Raw genomic sequence first — 18,882 nt, 5'->3', positions numbered from 1 at the left:
CCAGAGCTCGGCCAAGACAGGGCTCCAGGGTTAAACACATTGGGGTTTAAACACAGTGGGTTAAACAAAGCGAACTCCTGCAGGGCTTGTGAGACCCTTGCCTATGCTGCTATGCAATGAGGCTTCTCCTCCGGCCTTAGGAAAGGCTTTTAGCTGCTCCCAGAAGCAGCCCTCCAGAGCTGCCAGTTTGGGAGATGCAGACTGGAGACAGGACCCGTACTCAGGTGGAGGGAGCTGGCTCGTAGAGAAGGCTGGTGAGGCCTGGGTTTTGCTGCTGTTTTGTTTTTGGACAACTGACTGCCATTCCTGTCTTTGGATGACCACAGTTATATGACCACCGCCGCAGCCACCATTTATGATTTCAAAGGCTGTACTGGGGACTCTACGTACGTGATTTCCATCCTTAAATGTGGGTTTTTTGGTTTTTCTTTTTGTAAGGAGACATTATTATTCCTCTGCCATGAGTGCAGAAACTGCAGATCAGAGAGGCTGACTTGCCCCAGGGAACACACAGGAATCGTGGCTATGCTGGGACATGACCGCTGTCTGCCTGCTACCCTTTCCCTAGGCAGTGCCCTCTCTCTTTCCCTTAAGACTTTGCTTGCACATCCTGTCCAGGTGGACTGAGGGCCCAGTTCTGGTCCTACTGTGAGCCCTTCCTCCTCCTATTAGAGTTCAGGCCCTGAGAGGCCCTGGGTTGCTTTTCCTCAAGACATGGGCTTTGCAGGGGGTCCGACTCTTCTGTGGAGGGTTTCCTGGAAGAGGAATTAGCCAGAGCGGGGCCCCTCCCAGACTCTCAAACAGGGCTGCCACTCCTGCCATCAGAAAACAGTCAGAAAAACAGCCGTCTTGCCAAGCTGCTAATGGGGTGAGGGCAAGAGCGACTGCCGGGCCGGCCGTGGCTGAGCGGGGCTGGCTGGAACAATATGCTCTATTAGGCAGACTGTCTTCTACGGTCTGCGCTGATTGTTCCAGACAAATAGCAAGCTTTTTATTATTCCTGAGATTTCCTATTTGTTTATGGCGCCAGCAGAGAGAGCTCTTTGAAGGGAATTGAAGACCAGTTTGAGGGACCCATTGTGAATTGCTGGCTTTCTGAACAGCTCCAGGAGATCGGGATTCAACTGCAGCCGTCATCTCAGTGGACCACTAACAAATTCCCCATGCTGCTGGCTGAAGGCGCTGGCAATGCACTTTCTGTGGGACCCAGGACCTGACCCTGGAGACCTGTGTTATTGTTCTCATTGAACTGACGGGAAGACAGAGGCCCCCTCGCTGGGGAGTGGCAGAGCAGCGCTCGAACCAGAAACTTTTCCTGCAAATCTTGGGCCCTTTCCTCCACTTAAGATGGGGATTCACTCAGAGTAGTGGGCACCTCCTGGGGCTGGGGGCAGGGGGTGGTCCTGAGGGTTGGTGTTCAGAGGCAGCACACGAGTTGGAGCTGAGCATCAGAAGACCTGGGTCCTAGCTCCAGCTTAGCCACTCAGAGCAGTATGACTGTGGCTCTGGACTGACTCAGTTTCCCCATGTGTATAATAAGTGAGGATTTGGGTCCCTGTCCTCTAACTGTGACTCTTACATTTGACAATTCTGCATGAGTGCTGAGAGGGTGGTCAAGAAACTCTTAAGCTTCCCAGCTGTCTTGGATCAAAGGGGGTAAATGTGGGGGTTCTGGGGAGAAAAGCAGAGGTATGTGGCAGCAGGAGGTCAGGGAGAAAAAATCTGCTAGGCCCAGAAGCCAATGTTTCTGCCTCAGGGGCCAGAGGACCCTCTCCTCTGTGCCCCACACACGGGGCCTCGGGCAAGTCGTCTGGGAGCCTCAGCCCCCTCCTCTGGGTGGTGAGGGTCGGCGATGTGATGTGCTCTGGGAGGAGATGTGTGTTGAGTGCTGAACGGACACCTGGCCCACACGAAGGGCTCAGCACGCCAGCCCTGCTTTCCCTTCAGTTCAGGGTACAACCTCCCCGCACAGACAGCACAGCCTTTGTTCGGGTTCTGCGTGACTGCAGAAGGTGGGACTTCCCCAAGAGAATGCATTCCCTTTACTCGCTGCCACTCTGCTGGACTTCCCAGTTCTCCCTCCCTGGTGTCTGGCCTCAGTCTTTCCCGCTGCACGCACCCCCCCCCCCCCGCCCCCCTGCAGGGTTACCTGAGCGGTCATAGGACTCGTGGCACGTCTTAGTGATCTGGGCTGCGAGCTCTCGATAGCGGGCCCTCTTTTCCTCCTCGGCGTCCTCAGCGCCGAGGGCGATCATGCCCCCAGAGAAGCAGGCCAGGTGTCCCATCTTGTGGTCCAGAATCCCCCCACGCCACTCAGCAAAATACGTCAGCCCCCCGGGGGACACGTTCAGCAGGTGGGTCTCTATTGCCTGGGAGCAAGGTGGGAGTTGGGCAGGGAGAGGGGTGTGGGAGGTATGGAGAAGGGAGGGGGAGGACAGAAAATGAATATTTTGGAGACCGCAGCAAACACAGCTCTGCTGAGCCCTCCATCCCAGGTAAAGGAGGCCCACTGACCTTGGCCCTGTCGGGGCTGGCTGGGCCCTGGTGCCTACTGGGGGCTTAAGGGAGCTCCCCAGGGTGAATCTCTTACACACTTCTAAATTCTACATATGAAAAATTTCAAAAAATCTTTAAAAGTCATCACCCTCCATTATATCCTTGGTTAGGGAATCATAATCTGAAGCCCCATTGGCCGGTGGAAATTGTACACGCCACTTTCATGTATGTGTATTTTCATTGGACGAGATTCTCAAAAGGAACCCCTGGGAAAGGAAGAGCTGCTCTATACAGGCCCTTGTCACACGGCTTCTCATTTAATGCCACCACAGGCCAGGGGCATGGCTGCAGTGCTCTCTACAGACAGAGGTCGAGTGCCTGGACCCGGGTTACCTGGCCACACCAGGATTAGGACAAGGACCCCTCGACGCCCACGTGCCACTTCTTACACTACCCCACGGCTGCTCTGCTCGTTTGGGTGGCGATGGGCTTTGAGAGCCCTCCCCAGCTCCCGTGGGAGCTGCTGCTGTTGGCGAAGACTACCAGGAAGTTGGGGGGATAGGTGTCAGGCCGTCATGCCTCCCACTCCCTACTGGTCATCCTGGTTGCCCTGGAAATGGAGGTGTTGGTTGTAGCTGCCCACACAGCTGCAGGGGGGCTCAATGGGCCCCGCTGTGGGTCTGGGTCCAGGGCAGGGTCTGTGGGCCCAAGCCTCTGCCTGCACTCTTGCCCCTCCATTCTGTTCTCCAGGGGGCCTCTGCACTCTGTAAATAATGAATCTGACTGTGTCTTATGCCTGCTTAACACCCTTCCATGGTTTCCAAGTGCCTCCAGATAGTCTTCCAAAGTCCAGCGGGGCCTCTGAGACCCCCAATCTGGAGCCTGAGGTTTAACCTGACACCACGGACATGGCTCTCAGGCGCAGACTCCACGGGCTCAAACCCTGTCTCCATCATCTTCAAGCTGTGTGACTTTGGGCAGGTTCTGTGTTCTCTCTGTGCCTCAACTTCCTCATGTATAAAGTGAAGGAGAAATGAGATGTGTCTGCAGAGCTCAGCCTGTTTCTCAGCACAGAGAGAGTTCTCAATAAATGTTGGCGATTCCAATTCCCCCCCAGTTTGCCCTCTGTGCCCCCCTCCTCTGCCCCAGCCCCAGCCACTGGCCTCTTCATGCACACACCCCTCCCCACACTGAACTTTCTGGGAGTGCCTCCTCCACACTGGTGCTGAGCTGGGGGCCTTGCATACAGCCCCTGAAGATGGGCCTGGACCCTGCCTTAGCGAGCACAGAGACGTCCCAACAAAATCAAATACATGTGAGTGTCACAACTGTGATCAGTATTTTGAATGAAGCAAATTGAGGGGACAGGATAGGGAAAACCTTGGGGAGGGGTCCTACTTTGCAGTCAGGTCGGAGAAGGTCTCTGCCACGGTGATGGTGGCATTCACAAGCTCATGAAGGTGCCTGCCTCGGGGCTTTGTCCACACTCCGCGCCTGCTCCACTAACGCCTGCTGACCTCCACCTCCTCAAGGATGCTGCCTGGGAGAGGACAGCCTCATGATCTACACCACTGCGCCCGTGGCTCTAGTCCCTTGTGATCTTTCTACGTGGTGCTCTTCCCAAGCTGCATATATGCCTTTGTGTATGTTTCCGTGGAACATGGCTCCCTCCCAGCACTCTGTGCGCCCTGTGCGGCAGAAGCTTCCACCAGGAGTCTCCAGCCAGGGCCCCACCCACGGAAGGTGCTCAAACAAAACTGCTCCTTGAGTGTTTTCTCCTTTTCCTTCTCCTGTGAGGCCTGGGATGGCGGGCTAGCTGCAGGGCCCTCCCTGAGCAGCAGAGGGGGAAGCGCTGCTGATGGCCCTGCCAGGGCACCTGCTCACGTGGGGAGAGGCGCGGCTGGGTCTGCTCTGGGCTGGGCCCTGCGCCTGGGCAGAGTGGGTCCTGGCGGCTGCTCTGCATCACTGAGGATGCAGGTGCAGGCCGAGTCCAGGGTGCAGAAACTGGGTGCAGTTACCCATTGTCAACACTTGGGAGAGAACAGAGATACAGGTGTGGGTGTGGAGGAATCCCTGGAAGCCTCCCACTGTAGCCGAAAATCTCCATCTTCGAGACTCTCCCATAGGCTATTTCTATTATGCTTGGGGTTAACTTCAAGCTAAATTAATTTTGATAATGAGGAAATGATGGAGCAGTCTCTCTTCGAAGAGACAACTGAGATAGCAGATGCAAAGATTAAAAGAAAAACAAAACCCTAAAAACCAAGGCTTCTAAAACTTTGAGCAAAACACAAGACAGCAAAGGCTGGCTATGAACTGGTGAAAAGGCTTAAATCACAGCAAGAGACATAGTGAAGAGCTGAGAGGCAGAGGCCCGTGAACCCCAGCTCCGCAACTTGAGAGTTAGGTGACTTTGGGCAACTTATTTCATTGTTCTGAAGACTCCCTTTCTTCATCTGTAAAATGAGACCAATTTCCAGGCTGGCTGGGAGACTGTTCAGAGACTCTGGCTTCCTTTGCTTCCTGGACGGGCCCTACCCCATCCGCTCCCTCCCGAGAGGGACTTGGGACAAGCCAGGCCCTCTGCGATCTGGCAGCTGGTAAAGAGGCAGGAGCAGTCGACCGTGCCTGCGCCCTGGTTCTGCCACCTGGGTGTGATCTTGGGCCTTTCTGAGCCTGTTTCATCATCTGTAAGATGGGGGCTAAATAAGACAAGGTACTAAGGGTACCTGCCCGGAGGAGGCCAGAGGGACAGAAGCTTCCTGTCCTTTTCGTCCTTTCTCCCAGGACCCCCAGGGGTTGCCCAGTCAGCCTGTCTGAAGCCCCATATCCACCTCGCATGTTGATCTCACTGCAACTGGAGCTTTCTGGGCTGTAGCTCGGGCCCCACCCCAGGGGTTCCGAGGTAACCTTGTTGGGGTGCAGGCTGGCCGTCGGGATTTTTAACATGTGACTTGTAACATGCCAACAAGGTTGAGAACCGCCAGAACATTCTTCAAAACCCCGAACTTGCCACAGGCTCGGCCCTTACACCGGGTCAGAGACACTGCAGGCCCTTCACTGGGGAGCTCAAACAGGACCTAGGCTGGTTGTCTCCTGTTCAATCAAGTGTTTCCATAAAGCTCCCAGTTTGCTTAAATAATTCATAGCCATTTCTTCCCTTGAAGCCTCAGCTACAGTGTGCCCTCAGGGGCAGGGAACTAGGCTGCTCATTAACTTGATGTTTATTTTGCAAGGGCCGTCAGTCAGAAAGGGCAAGGGCCTCTCCAAGCAGCACACTGGCCACCAGCTGAACGCTAATCCGACACGGGACCCTGGCTGCTGGCTAAGCTCGGCGGTAGAAGGTTGGAGTGGACGGCTGGGCCACACTGAGCTGGGACTGGAGTCCCAGGACCTGCTTCATGACTAAGATCTTGGTGCCAGGGAGCTGGGCAGGAAAAACTCATTACTGAGCATGTAGTTTAAATAGTCCACAGCCCTGGAGGCCTGTTTCAATGAGCTTCCTGTAAGCGCTACCATTGTTGGCTGGGTTCATGTGATCAGAGGGTAGTGAGAGACCATTCACCCATCCAACCAACTGCCTACCGTCCACCCACCCACATCCACCTACCCATCTACCATCTAGCCATTCAGCCTTCTGTCCGTCTGTCCAGAGCCGGGAGATCTTGCTCTCGCTTCAGCTCTGTCAGTCCCGTGCTGTGTGGCTTTGAGCAAGTGTTTCCCCCTCTCTGGGCCTTGGTTCCCATCCATGTAAAGAGAAGGAACAGAGCCGGATGCTCCCCTGGCGGAGCCCCCTCCCAGCTTGGGTGTACTAATTGTCACCTCTGGTTCGTCAGGAAGATGGCTGAGGGTGTTGCTTTGGCAGCCTCCCGTGGGGGCTCCCAGCCCACTGCATGGCTGCATTCTGGGCTCCGACACATCAGTTGAAGCATAGACACCATGGTTTCTGAATCAAACTGCCTGCTGCTTCCTGTGAGACTTCATGTGACTTCACCTCCTTACACTTGGGTTTTATATCTGTGAAACAAAGACTAACATGGCCCTAATTTTAAGGTGTTCGAGAAGAGTTATGAGACTGGGTGTGTGAAGTGACTGCCTGGGGCTGGGGGAGCTGTCTTGTCATTCTTCTGGCCCACTCCCTGTGGGGGAGGGGCAGACAAGGCTGTGGCACTCAGGGGCCCTGTGAGCACAGGTGGCAAGTGACTGACCCACCACCTGTGAAGAAGCAGGGCATGTCTTACCTTCAAGGCTTCGTAGTACATATCTTTGGCCTCCATATCTGTCTTGGCCGACATCAACCAGGATTTGATCAAATATTCATAAAAACTGTCCCCAAGTCCTCCAACTGAGACGTGGTCTGTGAGGGGAAAGAGAACAGAACATTATCTCCGTCTGTGGAGGCCGCAGCAGGACCGATGGAGCACGCCTCTCACCCACTGGGTCTCGAAGGCCCTGGTGCGTGTGCGGGTGGGGTGCACGCATTTAATCAGCAGCCACCAGGCCGGGAAGAGGCTGAGAGAAAGGCTGGCTTTCGCCTCGGCAGAGCCAGGGCCACCTTCAGTGAGGTGGCCCTGCACAGAGGTGCGTGGGGCCTATCCGGGTGCTATAAATCATGTCGCTTTAGCAGGCTGAGGACGGCAGGGCCTCTAGTTGTTAACTGCAAATGAGCTGCATTTCTTTAAAAAGATAACGTGGTGGCAGGGAGTTCAGAGACTTTTATTGCCCGGTGACAAACATGGTAATTAATGCTGAGCAGGGTCACAAAAAGCCATGACAAGGAAGAAGGAGAGGCTTGATTTAGCTGGTCAGAGTGCTGAGCCATTCTGGGAAAACAGAGTTTAAATTTAGCAAATCGGGATCCATGGAGTTCAGAAAGCAGGGTGAGGACAGGTCGGGTTTGGGTCTGAGGACCCCCTCTGCCTGGTGGCATCTGCCCGGGGTCCCCACAGAGCAGGACCTCCAGGCTGTGGTTGACTGAGGACGCATCCCCACCCAGGGCTGTCCCAGGAGAACAGGGACAGATGGGCTGAACAGAGAGCACTTAACCACAGAAGCAAGACACAGGAAACTCACGTGCTCTGAAAATTGACAGCAGGGAAACATAAAGGCATTTAATGATATAACAAAGAGCAAACGTCGGTTCTCTGTTATGATTCACTTAAGCAGAGAGATGGAGGAAGGGGAACAGGGAGGGGGGTTTAAGGTAGAGTGGGAGGAGTGGGAAGAATATTTTCAGCTCCTTTGCAAAAAGAGGGTAGAAAGAGGGAAAATGGCTGGGGGTTGGGGGAAGAGGAAAGAAATAGAATACATGAACAGCTAACATTTACCGGGTCCACTGTTGGCTGGGAGCTTTACTGTATTATTTATAACAATCTTCCCAAGGACCTCGCAAGGTGGGCACAATCAACCCCATTTCCCAGGTGGGAAAAATGAGGGCAAGCCTAAACAGCTCACACAGGGCCACCTCCCTGGCGGAGCTCTCAGTGTCTGCAGCTTTACACAGTCCATCAGAGAGCGAAACTGAAGATGGGTAGAGAAAGGACAAGTGCGAAGGGAGAAGGACCAGAAGTCGAGGGTAAAGACAGATGGGGACTGGGAAAGGGGGCTGAGAAGAGGCCCCCACAGTAAATCAGCCCTTCTGGCCTTTTCTATAAAAAACTCTGGCCAGCAAGTACTCAGGAAAGGAACAAGCACTTGCAAAAATTGGAACAGGCCAGATAAAGCCTGAGCCTCGGGGAGGAGTGGGAGGACGTCAGTGTGGGTGGACTTTGCCAGCACAGCTCACCCCTTGGCGCCCCCTATCCCTAGGTGGGGGGCATAGCTTGGGCAAGAACAAAGAGGGGCGGGGGTGTGCTGGGCCCAGCCTGTTGATGGCGTGTCCCTGCTGCAGCAGAAGGCGGGTGCAGAACAGGCGTGGGGGAAAGTGTGCCCCTCTGACTGAGTCAGCCTCCGCCTACAGCCCACTGACAGCTCAGCCCGAAGGGGGCCCTGGCTCCCAGGTGCGCAGCGAGGGGCACTGTCATCTCCATACTCATCTCCTGGCCCCGCCTCCCCTGTTTCCTCTGCCACCCCCCACACTCCTAGCTCCCAGTCTTCCCAGGTTGTTTCTCACCTGCGACTACCCCTCCGCCCTCCAAAATGACCTTCCCCACCCTGCATGACTAGCGCGTCCTCCCTGCTACTCCAGGCTCAGGCTTCCTCTCCTCTGAAAGGCTTTCCCCAGGGCTCTCAGAGACCTGCTCACAATCCCTCCCCCAGGTGGACCACAAGGAGTGAGTGAGGTAAGGTGCACACCACACCTGACCGTGTGCTTCATGAAGGAAGGGCTCAGGGTGGCCACCCTCCCTCCGCTGGGTGCCTGCTGATGCTGCGTACAAATCTGCTTGTGGGTCTGCCTCCCCAACTTGGCTGTGGGCTCTTAGTGGATAGCGACAGTGTAGGATTCACATTTTATGTCCAGTACCTTTATGACACACAGCAGACGCCCTGAACGAGTGAAAGAAAGTAGGTTTGAGCCATGCTGGAAAGGGCCTCGAATGCCAAGCCAAACAGTTTGGACTTCATGCTATGATTTTAGAAAGCGTGAATGATGTGGTTGAGGGTTTCACCTGGCAGGTGTGTGCAGGAGAGGGGAGCCAGGTCACCAGGGGTTCCACAGGTGACTGAGACATGACACTCTCTTGGGGGGGGTGTATAGTCTCTCAGGGGACCGTGACTGAGTGGACAATTCTCATTTGGAGGTCCCACTGCTTCCTAGCTACCGTCTGTCTGCAGCATCGGCCCCAGCACGGTGCGATTCACTGGGAGAGGTGCAGAAGGGGGAATCAGAAGACGGACCTGCCATCCACTTGGGGCAAGTGTTTCCCCTGTGGGCCCTCCGTCTTTGATGTGAAATGCTTTTGAAGGGGGAGCACGAGTTGGTGTCCATGGGCCTTAGAGCAGACATGGGTTCTGCCTCTTCCTGGCCACTCTCACCACACCTGGCAGCAGGAGGCAGTTACCTACAAGCTGGGAATCAGCCAGCAGGAAAGTAGCAGGCACTGGGGGAGGCTGCCGGGCTGGGGCAGACGGGCAGTTCGAGTTCCCTTTCGGAAGAACCTAGACCTGCCACTTCCTTCCCACTGGGGAAAGAGTGGGACTCAGGCAGTGGACAAGGAGGACGAGTCACTCCAGGGGCCAAGCTGGAGGGCGGGCAGCCCTCTGAGCTCTCATCCATGCTTGGTGCCAGCAGAAGCCTGGTGACCTTCCCCTGGCTGTGAGGTCCTAGCGGCAGGAGGTCTTGGTCTCCCCTGTTGCCCTGAAGCTCAGCTTCAAGCAGGAGTGGGCAGCAGACAAGAGTAGCCCCACTTCCTCCTTTGCCTCTCTAAGCTGCAATTTCTGTGGTTGCAAATGGGCTAAATAGAGAATTCAAGGAAAGAACATGAGTACACTTAGCTTATGCAAGTTAGGGATGTTATCTTCTGGAAAAATACATAATCACACACACACACACACACACACAAAATGCCCAATGAAAACCACAGTAAACCTGAGATACCCCCAGGCGCCAAAGCTAGGGAAGGACAGTGGATGCCCAGAGGAGCAAGGCTTTGTAACCCTCCTCTGCTCTTCAGCAGGCTGTGGATTCATATTTTATTAATATGAAACAATATTTCACATGTGACTGACTTTGCCCAGCCCTGTGACCGATGGTGCAGACTAAAAAGAAAATTATGCTTCTCGGTGGGGGGTTCCCCTGTAATTTGCCAAGGTAGCCGTTCAGGCTGGGAAGCCACACCCCTCTCCTTCTTACGGGTTTTGCTGCATTGTCCTGAAGCGGCTGAGGCCAGCAGCAGGGTGGTTTATCTCTCTGCCCAGTGAGGCCTTGCAATTAAAAGTGGTAATAGTTATTGAATTGTCTCTTCCTGTGGCCATAATCTGTAATCCGAACCTTCATTTTCTCCCTGCACTTTTGGATTTGGCAGCATGTTTGGTTAAAAATGCTTAGCATTTCTATAAGTGGTTTTTGCAGGAGGCCCCTTGGGAGTGAGGTCATCACCAGGGAAAAGTCCTGGGTTGAATTTTCTGGTCCCCCTGGACCTGCAGGTCATGGAGGCTCGGCCTGGAAGGACAAGGCCTCACCGCACCCCTGCCAGGCCCTGCCGGCTCACTGATGGGCGCCCTTTCCTTTTGGGATAGCCCATTTCTGGCAGATGAATGGGCATCTGCTTCCTGCAACTTTTGGCGGTTACTCTGCATCATCCACGGTACACAAAGAACACATCTGGAGTTCTCCCCTTTGCAGGAGAGGAAACCAAGGCTCAAAGAGATAAAATGACCCCCCCCCCCACACACACACAGTCATGAGTAATTAGACTCATGTCTACTTTGCCCCTGAGCCCTTGCTGATGCCATAACAGCTGGGGCTACAAGGGGTGGGGCAGGGAGAGGGGTCCTTGTGTGGGCAGAGTCACTGATGCAGGGCCTCTGGGTGCCCCTAGAGCAGGACCCATGGCACTTGCTATGGCCATATGACCAGGGCCTTGGTCAGGAGGGCAAGGTGGAGCAGGGCTTCCCAGTGGGGGTGCAATGCCAGGGGCCTGGGAGGCTTTTCAACACTCTCCCACCTAAGCATCCCCCAAACCCCATTCTGTTTCAGTGGGCGAAGGTGGAGGCTGTGAATGAGGCTCCGCAGGTGACCAGGTGACCAACAACCGTCCAGGTGAGAAGCATGCGTCTGAACAGAGAACAGCAGGAAATCCTGGGACCGATTCTTGCAGGTATAAGATACAGCAGGGAATTCACGGTTTTTATGTTGCTATATTATACAGGTTCTGCTTAATTTTTTTAATCTAAAGTTGGAGGTGGGGAACCAGATCAAAGAGGCGAGGAGAGGATGCACGGCCTCTCTCGGAGTCATTTCCAGAGTAGACAGTTGTACCTGGGGCACTCCTGGGGGCAGGGGATAATGAAGGAGGCTTCAGTGGGCTCCGCAGAGACAGAAAGCTGTAACCCTGATGGAGGCTGGAGACAGCTATCACGAGGGGGGTGCACAGGGCCGGGCCTTACTAGACCATCACATCTGTCACCACGGCAATGACCTCCATAATGAGAACTCCCCAAGCTCCCAGCAGGGTGGGGGGACCCAGGAACATGGAGCGAGTGATCCATTGGTATGTGCCTAGCATGGGGCCGCATGGGGAAGCTGGCCAGGAACCAGCTGAAGGAGGGGCAGCGGCGTTTCTATACTCACGCTGCATCCAGTTCCCACTCACGGGACTGATGAAGTTGGGGTAGAGGCCGAATGGCTTATCGATCTTCCTGAGGACCTTCCGGATGTGCCTGACCTGCTGAGAGATGGACACCAGGTGTACCTTCGCTTTTCAGAAGAAGCTAGCCTATTCCTAGCCCACCGAGGACTGAGGTAGCTGATTAGATCCAGGGGAAACCAATCCACGAGGTAGGGAGAGCTGCGTAACCAACAGCAAGCTCCAACCTGGAGCAGCTGGGATGGCCCTGACCTTGTGCCCATGTATGGGCGCTGCAGGAGAGAGCCACAGTGGGGCCTGACCCGCAATCTCTGCACTGACCGCACTGCCTGGGGTCTGCCAGGCCCCCCACCCCCACTCTCACCTCACTCCTTCCACATTGTGTGCTGCTTTTTGGTGGGAGGGTCTTTTTAGGAGGGGAGATTCGTATAAGGATGCTAGCTGTTTCGTAAGCGCAAGGTAAAACTGCCTTTTTAATAGGTCAGGAATGGTCAAATATTGGCAATTTCATATGGTTCGACCTGGTAGTACATTATTTTTTCTGATACTGCAAGACCCATTCCAGAGGAGAGGCCTGGGCCCCTCCACAGCCCTGTGCCCTCAGAGGCACTTCAGGGTTTTAATAACAACAGCTGTTAACACTCCTTAGTTCCTCTGGGCCAGGCCTGTTACACTCAAGTGCATTATCTCCCACCATCAGAACGGCCTACCTGGTGCTATCATCTCGGGTTAACAGATAAGGCACCCGAATCTTAGAGTGGTTCAGTGACTCACCCACAGTTACCCAGTACTAAGTGTCAGGGCCAGGTGAGTTGGGTTTTGTCTGACCACATGGAGTAGCCCCTGGGGTCAACGTGGATCAGGGTGGGGACCAGGCAGCAATGTGTAGCAGAGGCTGCCCCACCTGAGCAAGAGGAAGCTAGATTTGCAACCTTTGGGGATACTGAGGGCGAGGAGGCTTTGGGCTATAAAAGTGGGAAGGCTTTATCGCTCAGGGTCTGCACTCGGGCAATGGATGAAATCCTCCCAGTACAGAAGCTTCCAGGAGAGAAAGACCCTCGGGGACATGCTGTATCATGCTCACAAATTTATCTACAAGCTAAGGAGCAGGGAGAGCAGCCTTTCAGCTGCCAGACCTTCCTTTCCAGGCTTTGCCACATCAGATTTCATATCCATTTAAGTTAATGCAGTCCATTATGGGGGACAGGAATGTGCTTGTACCTGACTTATTCTCAACTGTCCTGGTGGTGAGCAGGGAAGCAGGCTAAATTAGCTCCCCAACAGGGTGCGGGCGATTCTAGAATTTGGGCCAATTTGTTGACTGCCAATAATTGCCTCTGTGGGAGGCATGACTGGGGGATGAAAATAGCTGGAGAATGTAAATGCTGAGAGAGGCAGAGAAACAGAGAGGCAGTGGACTCGTGAGAAAAAGCCTGAAGCCTACTGTACTAATCTGCTCTTGGAAGAGAATGGGCTTCAGAGACAAAAGGTCCTGGATTTGAACCCTGGCTTTATCACTTAGCAGATGGATGGTCCAGGACAAGTGACTTAACCTCTGAGTCTCAGTTTCCTCCTCTGTAAGATGCGGAGGGCAGGAAGCCCTGTCTCCTAGGGCTGCTGGGAGGGTTAGTGACACTCCAAGGTGCCCAGTGGGTAGTCAGGCAGTGGCAGCTATTATCTCCAGACTAGCTGGGGACTGGGGTGAGCTCCTCGTCCCTCTCTTCTGAGCCAGCCACAATCTTGCTGGAGGACTTGGCTCAAGAGCTCTGAAAACAGGGATGCTGGAGGAGGGCGTGGAAGTGGGGTTAAACTTACTGCATGAACTTTCAAGGTGAGGTGTCACAGGGAAGCAGAGTCCCCCCTTATAAGGTCTGACAACGTGATGGGCTGTCTAAGGGTGGGAGTGAGCCCCAATGCAGAGGAAATGACCAAGGACTGGAAACGCTCTTCTTGAGCATTTCCTCAAGAACACATGGGTGGAGTCCCATACTGAGTAAGCAGTCATCTTCAACCTCGGGTCAAAAAGCATGTGAGTGCTGATTAAAAATGCAGATCCCCAGGCCTGGGCAAAGCCCAGAGATCTGTTTCCTCACAGATCATGCCGGGTGATGCTCTGAGGCTGGGTGGCTGACACGGCACTGGGAGCCCCGGGGTAGAGCGTGGATCTAGGAGCTCCCAGCCCCTGCGCATCCTCAGAGGCTAACTATTAGGGGACAAGAAGGCTTTGGGAGTGGGGCCTCCAAAGGGCTCTTCTTGGAGGGCAGGGCTTCATCTCCTCGGGCAGGACTAAGGAAGGGACAACTGCTGATGGAGCCTGAGCTCCATCTGAGGTAGTGTGTGTGCACTTCCCTTCTTTGGGGTTAGGGTTAGACCCACGGAGACACTTCCAGACAGTGGGACCACCAGGCTGTGACATGGGGAAACGGCTCCTTTTGGAGGGCCTCACAGAGGAATGGGCAGCTGTCAGAATGGATGACAGCCTGGACGCTATCTTTCAGCATCTCTTGGGGCCTTAGCCAGCCCGATAACAGTGAGAAAGGACAGACGTGTGCCTCTGCTACGGAGTCAAATTGCTTTGCCAGCCTGCCGACAGCATGAGCTAGACAGCACCGGGAAGGAAAAGCCAGGCAGATCTCCCCTGAAAAAGTTAGATGTCTCTGGAAAGGGGATTTTTGCACCAGGTGGCCCATTCCTGCCAATGCAAACTGGTGCTTAGATTTCAGCTGCTGAGCCTTCTGCAGATTCACACGTGTGTGGTTGCCAGTGAGCTGACGCATTCCAGTGAGAACCTTCTCCCAGGCAGCCCTCAGTGGGACCCTGACTACTCCCCATGCTGGCCTTCCCTGCCACCCGGGACTGGGTGTAACCAGGTCTTCCCCAAGTAGCTACTAGTGGGGCTTCTGGGTTCCCCACACACCCTCCTGCTGATCAATGAGCCACTATCCTGTGGCCTGTGCAGGGCTGAGTCCCACCCTTCTGCTCCCTGTGGGGAGAAGCCGAAGGAGATGTTTGGGGAGAGAGCAGGGAGAAGACTTGCCTTTTCAGCGAAGACCTGGTTGCCAGAGAGCTCAGTGAGGTGTAAGAACTCCAAATGCAGGGATCCAAACTCCGCCAGGATGCTGCTGCTCCCGGCCATGGTCCAGCCCCAGCTCCTGTTGGAGCCACTGAAGAGACAGAAGCAGCCACTGTCACCCCTCTGCCTCCAGCTGGCTCCTCTGCTTAGTGGGGGAGCATCTACTCTCTGCCAGGCACTGTCCTAGGAGCTTTAGCCACATAATCTCAGTTAATCCTCCCTGGGGGTCTGTACTAGTAACAGGTCCACTTTGCTGATGAGGACACTGAGGTTAATGAGATGAAGTGACTTGCTGGAGGTCATGTGAACCCAGGCCTTTCTTTGTTTATTTTTTAAGAGAGAGAGGGGAATGGAGGGAGAAAGAGAGGGAGAAAGACATTAATGTGCAATAGAAACATTGACTGGTTGTGTCTCATACATGGCTGACAGGGGACTGAACTTGCAAGCTAGTCATGTGCCCTGACTATGAATTGAACGGTGACCTTTCACTTTCCGGGGTGATGCCCAAGCAGCTGAGCCACACCTGTCAGGGCCCACCCAGGCCTTTCTGACTTGCAATGTTCTTTGTCCCTGTAAGACTTGTGGGCTTGAGAAGGACGATAACAGAGCTGCCTGGGTGGCCAAGACATGGCGCAGGTGCTTTGCTAAATGTACAGGACAATGCTGTCAGGTACCCTAAAGACTCCTCAGACACTCTGTCTCCATCCTGCGACTGCAGGCCACCCGATGGCTCACAGTCAACGGTGCTGCACGAGGAGGGAGGGTCTGAACTGGGGCAGAGGAAAAGCGGGGACCCTGCCTGGCGCTCTCTCTCGCCCCTCACTGCCCATGCTGCCCACGGACACATGAGAGCCCCTCTTGGTGTTTCGTGGAACCCACACCTGACAGGCAGGCAGCTCTGATACAACCATACACCTGGAACTGCCAGGCCTTGGGGAAGCCCAGGCTAGGAATAAGAGAACCAGAGGCTGCTGGAGCAAAGATTTCTGTACCAGTTAACCACACACTTCTCAAGAACACCTTAGATAAAGTAAGTTAGGTATTTTTAGCACCTTGCCACCTCACCGGACAAGGCTATCAAATAACCACTTCACACATCGGGTGCTTTCACAGAGGATGGGTGGGATGTGAGAACACGGGCCCCTTCCCAAGCTCCAGCTCCCCCTCCCACCCCGTGGGAATATAATGAAGGCCATCTGTAAGTGTGCTGTGGGACCTTGGGAGCCCGGCCACCAGCTCCGTCAAAGAATAGCCAAAAAGAAACTGTTCCCGGATGTGGACCCGGAATAGTAAATAGCCGGAATTCTGATCTCACACAGCTTGTGTGTGCGACACACCCACCCTGCATGTGCTGTACGACCCTGTGCCGGGAAAGCCTGTGTTGCAGAGACTTCGTTGGCGGGCTGCCCGCTCTGCGCACAGAAGTCCTAATAAACTCCTGTCTTTCACAGTCAGTCCTCTGGGTTATTTCTTTGGAATCGGCTAGTACACTTAGCGGAACAGAGGAAGAGTGCGGAGGCAGGGCCTCAAGTACCAACCCCCCACTCCCACCCCCCAGCACCTGCCGCTTTCACGGATGAGGAAAACACAGCAAAGGAGAGTAACATCACCTGCCTGAGATCACTCAGCAAGTGCAGCAGCTCAGACCCAATGCTGGTCTGATGTCCTAGCCACTTACAGGCCATGCTTTTAATTACATCATAATAAGCCGGGACACTGCCTTTTCAGGTGTTTTCACTTAAAATCTCCCTGGGGTTTACAGCCAGGAGGCACAGGTTCAAGTGTGTTAGCTGAGAGGCCTCGGGCAAACCATTCCTCCCTGGTACTTTAGTTTCTGCACCAGACAAACTAGGCAAGGATTAAACCTCCCGGGGCTTTTGTGGGGGTTAAGAGAGGGGAGGAAGGTGCAGAATAGGGGTGGCCTTGGGCAAGCTGTGTCCTCTCCCCGTGCCTCAGTTTCCTCTTATGTATCATGATGATCTATCCTGTAGAACATTTAGGACAACTTGGGGTGGGGCAGGGGTCAAACTCCTGCAAGGGATTGTGGAGGACAGGGAGTGGGGACAGAGTGGGGTGGAGTGAGCTCCCCATCTGTAGAGGCTCCAAGGTGCCATTAGTAGGGGCAGGCGGTGGGGGTAAGCCCTGTGGCTTCCTTGCTGTGGTGGCTCTGGTTCCCCAGGAGCGGCCCCTATCTGTCCCTCTGCCTCCCAGGAACAGGAAGGACCCAGAAAGGCAGGTGTGGGTGTGGGAGGTCATTGTTTGCCACCTGAGGGGTACTGCTTTTCCTGGGGTGGGGCTGGGGCTCCAGAGATTGCCCTTCTCCTATCTGAACCCCATTCTCTGCCTAAATGTTGTTTCTGGGAACGTCAGAGAACTCACGCCTCCCAGCTTCTGGAAAGTCAGAAGACTCACGTTTTGGGATCTTTTGGGGCAGGTGACCTCAGTAAACACAGAGGTGACCACTAGCCCCTTCTTCCTATCTCTACTTCCTTGGGTATTTCCCTGACTTGGGGCAGGGGACAGGTGGGGGACAGATGGGTTCCACAGGGAGGGGACACTTGGCTCCTGGAAAATAAGTAAAACAGCTTCCATTTATTGAGCTGCTACAGATGGCAGGCACTGGGAAAAGCTGTTTGCATCATTATTTCATTTAAAGTCCACAAGGTAAAGCATCATTAATTCCAATATGCAAAGGAGGCAAGTGAAGCTCAGAGGGGGAAGTGAGTTGTCGAAGGTCACTTCCATAGGTAGTGGAGGTGGGATTCAAACTGAGGTCTGTAGGGCAATTCCCTAAGGGGTCTCCCACCCAGATGGCCCCAAATCCACCCAGAGGAAAGGGGAAGCTGTCCCCACTCTGTCCCTCTTCCCAAGAGAGACTTCTCTCTTTCCAGCTTGTGATCTCAGCAGGCAGAGGGTAACCTGAAAAATCGATGCTTCCTGCCCTTGCAGAGAAACGCAAGGTACAAATAAAGCCACCAGCCTCCCAGCATCTCTCATTCTCATTTTCCCCACATGACCTCTCCTTCCTCTCCTCCTCCTCCCTCCAACGCTCACCCTCCCCAGTGGGCCTTTCCGTAGTGGAACTGCCCTGGCAGCAATGGGCCATTCCAGCCAGGGCAGAGGTGGGTAACGGGCAGGTGCCTTCCCTTTCTCCCGTCTGGCTTCATATGCTGGCTCCCCAGGTGGCCTCGGGCAGGTGGGCTAGTTTCTGTAGATCTTGGTTTCCTCATCCCTTAAATGATAGTACCTACCCCTCATAGAGTCATTGTGAGGTATAATTTATGCATGTAATTACTGTCACTTTATCATTATGTAATTATGCACATGCAAATTATGTGTTGTTTGTTAGAGTTATTAAGTTCCTGATATGTGTCAGGCAGCTGTGGTGTCTTATTTTAACTTGACATCCAACTTCGCAGGATAGATACCATGGTCCTTCACAGGTGAAGATACTCAGGCTCAGAGAGGGGAAGACACTGTTCTCCAAGGCCACACAGTAAGACAAGGGGCTGGCAGGGCTGAATCTAAATCCAAAGCCCAAATGCCTCTTCTCTGGGCAGCATCCAGAGACCGGAGGGCCTCTGGTCAGCCCTACGAGGCAATGAGTGGATGGAAGCTCTGCCCTGCACTCCCCTCCTAGGCTTTGGAGTCCGCAAGGGGGCCAGGAGCCTGGGTTCGCTCCTGCAGTGGGAGGGGTTGCTCCACAAGGCCTCTCCCCAGCCCTGCAGAAGCTTCTGTGCGTGTGTCCCTGTGCGTAATCGTTAACTTGGAGCAGGACCTGGAATCTGATTCTAACTTCGCCTTGTGCTATGTGACCTTGAGTAAGACACCTCACTCCTCTGAGCCTCGTTTCCTCACTGGTAAAATGGGATCCGTGTGGGTGATGTGACTGAAAAGACAGGATCCGTGTCACGTGCTCACAGCGAGCCTGGCACCCAATGAACACTCAGTAAACAGTAGCAGTTACTGAGATGTGTCCACCGGTGTGTGTATGCACATGTAAATGCACATCTGTGTGTGAGCATGCACATGTATGTGTGGATATGAGAGTGTGTGTGACAAAGG

General features: G+C 54.2%; 1 protein-coding gene across 5 annotated transcripts in view; it reads right to left on the bottom strand.

Annotated features, from left to right (window-relative positions):
• The window catches only part of MAN1C1 (mannosidase alpha class 1C member 1), a 128,997-nt gene that overhangs the window by 3,487 nt on the left and 106,628 nt on the right, over positions 1-18,882 (bottom strand). For 3 of the 5 annotated variants that reach the window (XM_045190689.3, XM_045190692.3, XM_045190691.3), the window contains 4 exons: positions 14,782-14,908; positions 11,729-11,825; positions 6,738-6,853; positions 2,150-2,369 (listed from right to left, as the gene is read on the bottom strand). In XM_045190689.3, coding sequence (XP_045046624.1) covers positions 2,150-2,369; positions 6,738-6,853; positions 11,729-11,825; positions 14,782-14,908 — 560 coding nt within the window. The remainder of the gene's footprint in view (positions 1-2,149; positions 2,370-6,737; positions 6,854-11,728; positions 11,826-14,781; positions 14,909-18,882) is intronic. The other 2 variants (XM_045190690.3, XM_024554399.4) reach the window with 1 other exon arrangement.

Source organism: Desmodus rotundus, chromosome 3, assembly GCF_022682495.2.
Source record: "Desmodus rotundus isolate HL8 chromosome 3, HLdesRot8A.1, whole genome shotgun sequence".
Lineage (NCBI taxonomy): Eukaryota > Metazoa > Chordata > Mammalia > Chiroptera > Phyllostomidae > Desmodus > Desmodus rotundus.
The sequence above is the reverse complement of the archived record's forward strand: the minus strand, read 5'-3'. Positions and strand labels throughout refer to the sequence as shown.